Source organism: Panicum virgatum, chromosome 2N (genome assembly GCF_016808335.1).
Source record: "Panicum virgatum strain AP13 chromosome 2N, P.virgatum_v5, whole genome shotgun sequence".
Classification (NCBI taxonomy): Eukaryota; Viridiplantae; Streptophyta; class Magnoliopsida; order Poales; family Poaceae; genus Panicum; species Panicum virgatum.
In genome coordinates, this window is record NC_053146.1 from 44,325,407 (window position 1) to 44,335,156 (window position 9,750).

The window sequence follows — 9,750 nt, forward strand, 5'->3', positions numbered from 1 at the left end:
TGCCTGTCCTTTCTGGACTTTTTTGGGTCATTCGGGCGGTGTTCGGATGCCGTGCATTTTGTTGGAAGTTCTGTACTTGGTTGAAATTTGATCCAGAATCCAAACTTTCCAACAAGACACCCTCGATCCAAACGTCCCCTTTGATCTGTTATGAGCACTTGGACTTGCAGAAATCTTGTAAAAGGAATGCCCATAGTCGGACTTCGCAAAAAAAAAAAAAACTAAACCGGATATCATACTGTTCCAAGAATATCTTTAAGGCCAGGTGAATCTGAGTATACAAAAATCTGAAAGCATACGAGCATCCATCCATACCGATCGGTCCTGCGTCCAAATCAACGTGCCAAAGAGGCAAAGACCAGGCAGCCGGAACAAAAGCTGTGGAAGCGAAAAGGACACCGCATGGAAGCCAGCCTGCGCTGCCCCAGAATCTGATTCCCAGAACGCTCACCGGTCGAGCCCACACGGGATTGGAATGAACCGAGCAGGTGACTCGACCATAAAGAGGCTCAGCCCTCAAGTTCAAAGCAAAACAAAGCACAAGAAGCAAGAATCAAGCCACGCCTCTCACGCTAATCCCCTGCTTTTAACTGCCATTGACACACAGCCCTCGCTCTCACTGGAGCCTCTCACACTCTGCACCTCTCCTGTCAGGTCGAACCCGCTGTGCGCCGGGCTAAGAAGAGCTCCTCCTCCTGCTCCATGGACTACAGGGTAAGTGCCGCCGCCATTTCTGTGGCTTTCAGTTCGAGCAGAGCATTTTTTGAAACCTGGAAGGCGATGACGTGTCTGCTGTGACTTTGCAGTACTACTGCATGACCCTGAGGATGAGCATCGACTGCAACGGGTGCTACCAGAGGATCCGAAGGGCGCTCCTCCAGATCCGAGGTAGACACGCAATCTCTCTGGAATTTTCAGCCTGATGAGGAGTCCCTTCCCCGACATGAAAACGTTCTGTGCAGAGCTGGAGAGCCACCTGATCGACAAGAAGCACGGCCGGGTGATGGTGTGCGGCGCCTTCAGCCCGCAGGACGTGGCCATCAAGATCAGGAAGCGGACCAACCGCCGCGTCGAGATCCTCGACGTCAGCGAGGCCGCGCCGGCCGCCCAGGACGGCGGCCCCGGCCACATGCCCTGAAAGAAACAGGGCGCCGTCTCTTACCCGCACCAGCGCCACCATTGATTGGTGCTCATCATACTACTCGTGACTTCAGTTCCGGTAGAGTGCAGCTGAGCTTGAAACCTTTGGAGCGAGACCTTCTCGCAGCACCAGAAGATGTGTGTACTATGCATCATTTTGTTCTGTAAGGCTTGATGACGTAGCCAGAAAATTTCAGTATTTCATTTCAGTCACAACTTAAAGTTGCCATACCAGCACTATTTCCAGAATGGTTGTCGATGACCACACTAAAACTCCACCATAAATCAGGAGTTTACAGACCATATGTAAGACTCTTACCAGAGAGGCTATGCTCTTCCCCGTCAGCATTTTCTTTAACCTTTGCTGGAAACAATAAAGATATGCTTTATCCAATTTCTTGCCAATCAGTATGGTCCAAGCCAGGATAGTGTGACAACAGAAGCCGTCTTGCACTTCATTTAGAGAATTTTTTTAGCGCTCTGTAGTATGCATACTATTCATTATTTCTTGAATCGGGATCCGCATCCAAGAAAAAAGTAGACCCAAACTGAAAACAGGCAGGTCCATGATTTGGAAGTGTATAGTTTATAAAGTTCTCTGTGGGAGCAAAATTAAGAAGTGGCTCATTATTCTTCTGTTAATCCCTTTACAAACTCTATATAGCATTATTATTTATTGGCAATGTCTCCCAATTAGGAATCAAAGAAATCATAGAACCATCATATGGAACTATCTTTACAATGTGAGGCTTGCAGGATCCTCAACAATCTTTGCAAACGTCTGCAGGAATGCTGCCAAATCAGCACCGTAGATAATTCTGTGATCAGCAGTAACATTCACCTGGAAATGCAAGGATTAACTAGGTTAAATTCATGAGTAGCATCTCTGCAAGACAAATTGGTTGCTACTATAGAACATTTCCGCACTCTTGGTTCAAAAAGCTTTTTGTTGTTTTGTGAATATGATTATGATGGTGTGTCAATGTGGATGAATGTTTATAGGTCTTAAGTAGTAGTAGTTCTTGTTATCAAAATAAAATTTTATAGCACATTATGGGAGGTTATTAGTGTGTATATTAAGGAATCAAGAGTCAGCATGTATTTATGACAGCCAAAAAAATTCATTAGTAATGAATAAGAATGCTGAGCATTGTAATACTCATCACATAATACTACCTGAAGCTGCAGTTAGTCAGCACTCTATGCCTCTTACATTGAGATGCAGTTTTCTTTTTTTTCTTCTTTTTTAAGGCAACATTCAGGCGCAGTTGTGCAGCTCCTTATCACACTAAGTTCATATTATGAACCATCACGTAAAAAAGATACTGTGAAATAGCTTTCACTTGCATGTCCTAAGAATCAATAACATTGATCACACAAATTTTGGTATGGGATTTTAGCTAGGTATCTTGCTATGCTATTGCCAAAACAAATGTAATGACACTTTACTGTAGGTTAGCTATGGTAGATACAATGAAACACACTTCAATTATATGCGCTAGGGCACACACACACATATTGATCTTCACAATTGCATATATAGGACAGCAGACTAAACAAAAGTCAACAACCAGAGCTTCTTCGCATACAAATTATATAGATAGGACAACAAACTAACCAGCATTTCACTCTTGATACTGAAAAAACTATCCTTATCAGCCACCACAGTAGGTTTTGATGCTCCAACAGCCATGATAGCTCCCTGCACCGAGCCATTACATATAATCAATCTTATTATTACATTTCATAAATACAATTCCATCAGCATTTCATATTAACTACGTGGGCAGCAGGGAGAAAACCGTACCTGACCAGCTGGAAGGATTGCATCAAATCTATCCACCCCAAACATACCCAAATTGGACAGTGTAAATGTCCCTATACATCATCAGTTCTTTAGGTAAGCAAAGTTATCAGGAACAGCAAACATTAGCACAGCACTCAAAACAATCGATACCTGAGTTATATTCATTTGGTTGTAGCTGCTTGGTGCGTGCCTTCTTGAGCAGAACTCTCCACTTTTGTGCAAGCAGATATATATCCAACTGCCATGTAATTGTTGGAGCTATTCACTTATTCAATAAAAATATAGATGTACTCGCATGCTACAAACCTACATCACTTAACAGACAACACAGCAATTTCAATAACCATGAACCTTATCAGCATCATCCAGGACAGGCGTAAGAAGACCACCCTCAAGTGCAACAGCCACTCCAATGTTCACATTAGTGTTGTAGCTGAAGCTCTTTCCATCTCTGCAGCTAGCATTTACAACAGGGTGCTGGGTTAGGGCCATGGCTGCTGCCTTCACCAGCAGCACTGTCTTTGTAACCCCCTTCGACTTAACCTACCACACCCATTTCAATCCGACAATCACTAAACACATGAACAATTGAGCAGCATCTCAAGGTGACATTCAACACTGTGCACGAGATCAATAGAAATGGTACCTTTTCATAAAGTGCATCGAGCTTATCAGTGATCATGGAGTAGCCAACCCGGAACGTTGGCACTGACAAGCTCTCCACCATGTTCCTGCTCACCGCCGCCTGCATTGTTGTGAACGGCACCACCCTGCCACCGGGCAGTGGTGGCAGCACTGCACCCGAGGCCATCGGAGGTGCAGGGCGAACGGCGGCAGGGGGTGGAGGTGGAGTGACCTTTGGCTTCGGTTTGATGCCAGCAGCTGCCTGAACGTTAGCCGCCGTGACGCGCCCGTGTGGCCCCGTGCCGACAACCCCGGCGATGTCCACCCTGTGCTGCTTCGCGAGCTTCTTGGCATAAGGCGTCGCAACGCCTTTTGTCGCTGGAGGAGGTGGTGCCGGGGTGGCGGCGGCTGCGGTGGCATGGGGAGAGGGCTGTTCCTGGCTCTGTCCCTGGGAGAGGGACTGTGCGCGCGCCCGCGCCAGCGCGACCTCCTCCTCGGACTCGGCGAGGAGGGCGATGGGGGCGCCCACGGGCGCGGTCCCGCCGGCCGGGACGAGGACGGCTGCGACGATTCCGTCGTGGAACGTCTCCACGTCCATGTCGGCCTTGTCTGACTCGACGACCACCACGGGGTCGCCCTTGGCGACGCGGTCCCCCTCGGCGGCGGTCCAGGAGACAATCTTCCCCTCCGTCATCGTTGAGCTCAGCGCCGGCATGAATATCTCCCGCACCTTCGCCCGCACCACAGCCAATCTCCGCCGCCGCGGTGGCGCCCCCGCGGCAGCAGCAAGGCGCGCCCGCCCCGGGACGGTGTGGATGGAGAAGGAGGGGGAAGCCAGTGACGCCATGACCCGCGGGGGATTCGTCCCCCGAAGAAATGAACTAACTCTCGGGAGTCAGGACTCGGAAGGGGCGAGGAGAACGAGGGGGCGGCGGAATCCGGCGACCCGCGCGGCGGCGGCGGCGCGAGGTGGGGAGACGAACCGGAGCGTTAGTTGAAGGCGGAACCCACTGTCATGTGCCCATGTGGGACCGGGACCGAGCCGTAGCTCGGGTGGCGAGACCTCCGGGTGTGGAGGCCGCCGGTCACGGTTCGAGCGCGCTCGAACTCGTGATTTTCCCACCGGAACAGTAGTTCCCTGTTGTATAGTCTCCGTTTGGATGGATTCCAAGCGTTTGCCTCTCACGCGTGGTGCCACAAAGGGAGTGCAACGCGCCCGTTGCCTACGGAGCCTTGGAGGTTTCCGGTGATTCCCAGAAGGACGCGGTCTTCATATCTGTGTGTAGTTGTAGGTCTGCTTGTACACGTGTGGTGTGAGTGTGGTGTGCGTGTGTAGGGTGGTGCGTGCGTGCGTGTATGAACAGATGCTACAGCTGTACCCAGATGAGAGGCGTTCAAAAAATATGCCCATGTGGGACCTGGGTGCTAGTTCGGTGATGCTCCGTGACGCCTGCATCTCTGGCGTCAGCGCGATCGCGATCCAAATCTTGTCTGGACCGTTCGATCGACAATTCGCGGCGAAGGCCGTCGATGGCCCTGCTGTATATCTCGGAGCAGTAAGGCACTGCCCTAGCGCTACTCTAAATTCATCCTCTAAATAGAATATTTCATTCTAGTCATTAGGAGCCTGCTTGGTTCAGCTCCAAAGTTTAATTTGCCAAAATGAGGGCAGGCCAAAATATTGGCATGCCAAATTTTTTTGCCAAAACTTGGGCAAAAATTTATGGACAGCACATTGATTTGGTGCCAAAATGTGTTAGCCAATATTTTAGCCACTGATTGGTTTTATGTCAAAATCAATTGCCGATGTTCATGATGGAGCAGGGAGTCTGGCCGGAACAGCCAAAATGTGGGCATCGGAATACTGTCGCTTTGGCAAAAGACTTCGGCCCGCCAACTTATTTTGGTTTTGAACCAAGTGAGCGCCAAACTTTTACCATGACAATAGCTTGAAACGGCACATATTGGACCTCAACCAAGCAGGCTCTAAGATTCTTTACTCTATTTTCAGTTTCACTGCACTCATCCATTCTCTATATCCCTTCTCTATACCAACTACCACAGCTGGGGTCCACGTGTCATCCTCCAGCTCTTTATTTCCCTATGTTTCTCTCTTTCTTCCCTCCCCGAGCTCCCCCTACCCCTCTGCCTCTCTCTCCCGCGACCGGCCACCTACGCCCCTCTCTCCGGCCACCGGCGCGGCGGCGGACGCCCAGGGCCATCTCCTTCTCTGCTCCCTCCACGCCGCCGCCGCCGGCGGCCCTCTGCTCCTCCCCGAGCGCGGCGCGGCGGCCCTCTGCTCCCCTTCCCCCTCTCGGCCGCGGCAGCGGAGCTCGTGTGTGTGCTGGCCGTCGGTGGCAGATCAGGGGCCCCTCTCCTATGGCGGTGGCGGCCGCCGCTCCCTCCGCGCGTGCCGACCCCTTCTCCCTCCACGCGCGCGCCGGCCGCTACTCCCTCCGCGTGCGCCGGCCGCGGCGGCACCGCCCTCCGCTCCCTCCCTCCACCGGCGAAGCTCGCGCGCGCGCCGGCCTCCCTCTCCCTCTCCCTCTCCACCGACCTAGATCCGCTCGACCGGTCGCCCCTCCCCCTCCCTCTCCTTCTCCGGCGGATCTGGCGCGGGCGTTGCGGCAGCCGCAGTGTCTGCTCAGGTGCGCGGGGAGGCGGCGGAGGGCCACGCGGGTCCGCCGCGACGGCGGAGGGGAGGGGGGACTCCGCAGCACGCGCGGAGGACCCTGCCACCGGTGGCGGATGGAGGAGGGCTTGGCGGCGCACGCGGAGGACCCTACTCCCGGCGACGTCCAAGCGGACAGGGCGCGGGCGGCGGGGCGGTGCGCGCGGGGTGGGATGGCGAGGCGTGGCCGGCCGGCGGCGGCGCGCGCGGAGCTGCGCCCGGGGCGGAGCTGTCGACCACGGTGCGCAGCGAAGGTCATGGCGGCCTCGAGCTTCGCTTCCCGCCCGCAGGCCCGCCTCCTGGCCCTCTCGTCCGTGCGGCCGAGGCCGACCTCGGCATCGCCGTCGACCTGCAGGGGCACCTCTCCATTGCCAAATCCGCCGTCCACCTCCCCTGCTTCGGCCGCATCGAGTTCCGCTCGCCTTTCTTCCTCCTCTCTGGCGCAGGGTGCTCGCCGCCGGCCTCAATTCGCCGGTCCGCCCGCTCCGCTCCGCGCCGCCCTCCTCCTCCCTCACGGCGGTCCGCACACCACGGCTCGCTCCGTCGCGTGTCCCTCCTCCTGCTCCTCCCTCGCGGCCTCGCGCCGGACCACAAGAGAGTTGAACCCACCTCAGGTCCGAGACTGAGATGTGAGATGTGAGATGTGACGCTGCTGGCTCTCGCGGCCAGGGTTTTAATTTCCGACAGGTCCGGCCAAACCGCCGGACTCCGGTACCGGTATACCGGTCCGGTTTGGCCGGTTACCGGTCGGAACCGGTGGAATTCAAATTTCGCAGTTCAACTGGTTCGGACCAGCTTACCGGCCGGTTGGATCGGTTTACCGGCCGGTTTGGCCGGTTTACCGATCGGTTTGACTGGTAACCGGTCGGTTTGACTGGTAACCGGCCAAAATCAAATTTTTTTTCTTTTTTGGTTTAAATTCAAATGCCCACAAAGTATACTAAATAAAATGTTTGTATAATATATTTTAGCTTAAATGAACCCTTCAACCCTCTTTTGTACTACTTTTACATTGTATTTGTATACTTTTATATGCACGTTTTTTTGTTTAACTCCAAATCCCCGCAAACTATACTAAATGAATGAATTTTTGAGAAAATTTGACACCATTAGATTCGTCGCACCTTGAAGTATTTTTAAGAATTTTTTTGGGAATTTTTCATTTTTTTGAATTCAAATTTGAAATTTGAATTTGGGCCGGTTTGATACCGGCCCAAACCGGAACTGGGCCGGACCGGTCCGGTCAAACCGGACTGGTTCCCACCGGTTTGGTGAACCCTGCTCGCGGCAACTTTTTTAACCAACATCTCACATCTAATTACCCGGATCTAATTGTAAATCTAATTACAGCATAGACGGGAAATTTATTATAGCAATTTTCAACCGAAGATTAGGAAAACTAAACATAACCTAATTGTAAATCTAATTACATGGATAGACGGGAAATCGCGAGACGAATCTATTAAGCCTAATTAATCCGTCATTAGAGATTGGTTACTGTAGCACGACATTGTCTAATCATTGCATAATTAGGTTCATTAGATTCGTCTCGCGATTTTTTACCTGGGGTTATGGAATGAGTTTTATCAGTTATCCACATTTAATACTCCTAATCAGTGGTTAAACATTCGAAGTTACTGTAGCACACGGGAAATTTTGGGAACTAAACAGGCCCCGAGATGTGATGCTTTGGAGGCTAAACGTTATCGTCTGCCGCGTGCCCGTGTCGACGCCTCGCGAGAGGGAACAGAGTCCGCCGCCTTATGAGCTGTGTAGCCAATACCGATCTCGTTTATTAAAATTAAAAAAATGCACCAGCAAAAAAAGGCTGCCCCCCCCCCCCCCCCCCCCCGAAGACGGATGTCTATCCCATCAGTTAGGGCGCGTTTATAGTTGCTAAAAGAGTTTGGTTAAAAAAGTTTTCGGCAGCTTTTACCACACTAATTATATTAAATATAAATTAATTATAAAACTAATTACACGAATGTACGGAAAATCGTGAGAGAATCAATTAAGTCTAATTGTTTGGTACATTTACTATTTTTTTTGAAAGATCCTGAAGCTTGCGGTTCGGCGTATATTAATAAAAAGAAGAGAATTGACCCTGTTTATAGGTAAACCGGGTCCGAAAACCGAACAGACTAAAACTACAACACCTACCGCTACAAACCTACAGCTAGCGACACCAGGCGGTTGGATTGGGACATCAACAAGCACCACACCACACCAACTCAAGCACACAACACCAGCCGGTCGGATTGGGTCATCGACGCGAGCCGCAACTAAAACTCCACCCGATCAGATTGGGACATCGACCCGGGCTTCCACAAACACTGCCCCGGTCGGATTGGGACATCGACACGAGCCACCACAACCTACAACACGGCTTGAAACTTTTTTTATTTTTCTTTTAAAAAAAAGGAAAAAAGAGAAAAGCGCCCTCCGGTAGCAGCCCACGCTGAAGGAACCGTCCATGACCAACACCCAAGCCGATAGCCTCAGGCAAGAGCCGAAGTCAGAGCTAGAGATGCTCGACATTGCCTTCAGCAAGGAAATGACGCCAATAGCGCCATCAATGTCGTCCCAGGAAGGAAGGGTTTTGTAACACCCCTGTGTTAATTGTGCTCGCTAATCACGATTTATCTCGCTAATTGTGGACTCAATTCGTCGTTAGCGCTAATCGCGTTCGTTTAGTAACTTTCGACTTAGCGATGTTCGATCTCGTTTTTCTCCTTGATCTGAGCTTCAAATCAATTTTCGCCCAAAATGAAAGTTGTAGATCTTTCCTTCCTCTACAACTTTTATTTTGACCAAATTTCAAGTACCTATATGAAATTTGGAGTTTTAGCGGGTCAAACTGGAGTCAAAATCATTTAGCGAGTAAACAGTAGTCTCCAGTGCTTCTACTGTGACGCCCCCGACGCCCATACCACCGCTGGCCGCCGGCGAGCGACGCCACGCGTCGGCAATCGTGCTCGACCTCGGCGTCTGAGCGCCGCTCTTAGCCACGCGGACGCCTCGAACCTTCCCGTCCTGTTCCGTCCTTCCCTTCCATCCCCATCCTCAGGCTCGCGCGGAGCTAGGTCGCGCCCCGAGCTGCGCAGCCTTGCCGTCCACCGTCTCCACTCCACCCCGTGCCCATTTGAGCCAAAACCCAGCCGAATCAACCTCCAGAGCGCCGGCTGCCATCGCCGTCCGCCGCCGGAGCTTCGCCTCTCCGTCGAGCCCCTCTTCCGGACCTCCTCCGTTCGAAATCGAGCCACGGTGAGCACGGCCGCACCCTACTCGCCCTCCCCGACCCTCTCCCCACCCGAATCCGCGGCCGCCGCCGCCGAATCGCCGCCGTGACCGTGCACCACCCCCACTGTGCGCGCCGCCGGGCCTTCCTGCTCCAGCCCGCGCGCCGCTGCCGCGCGCCCTAGGGCCGCCTAGACTCCCTGAAGCCCACGCCGCCCACTCCCGCCGCCGCCGAGCTTCGCAGCGGCCGGAACGCCGCCGCCGCAAGCCG

At 52.5% G+C, this 9,750-nt stretch overlaps 2 protein-coding genes across 3 annotated transcripts; one reads left to right on the forward strand and one right to left on the reverse strand.

The window, feature by feature from the left end:
• Nucleotides 1-510: 510 nt before the first annotated feature.
• On the forward strand, nt 511-1,534 carry LOC120660625 (heavy metal-associated isoprenylated plant protein 25-like). Its single transcript, XM_039939223.1, has 3 exons — nt 511-714; nt 807-888; nt 963-1,534. The coding sequence occupies exons 1-3, from the start codon at nt 703-705 to the stop codon at nt 1,136-1,138; spliced, it is 270 nt and encodes an 89-aa protein (XP_039795157.1). The 5' UTR covers nt 511-702; the 3' UTR covers nt 1,139-1,534.
• A 191-nt stretch (nt 1,535-1,725) lies between these two features.
• Nucleotides 1,726-4,971, reverse strand: LOC120660624 (dihydrolipoyllysine-residue acetyltransferase component 4 of pyruvate dehydrogenase complex, chloroplastic-like). Of its 2 annotated transcripts, XM_039939220.1 has the most exons (6): nt 3,594-4,971; nt 3,299-3,490; nt 3,098-3,185; nt 2,948-3,018; nt 2,759-2,842; nt 1,726-1,981 (listed from the first exon to the last, which is right to left on the reverse strand). In XM_039939220.1, exons 1-6 carry the CDS (start codon nt 4,416-4,418, stop codon nt 1,877-1,879), a joined length of 1,365 nt encoding a protein of 454 aa, XP_039795154.1. In that variant the 5' UTR covers nt 4,419-4,971; the 3' UTR covers nt 1,726-1,876. The 2 variants fall into 2 exon arrangements, with proteins under 2 accessions (XP_039795154.1, XP_039795155.1); XM_039939221.1 differs by lacking the exon at nt 3,299-3,490.
• Nucleotides 4,972-9,750: the final 4,779 nt, after the last annotated feature.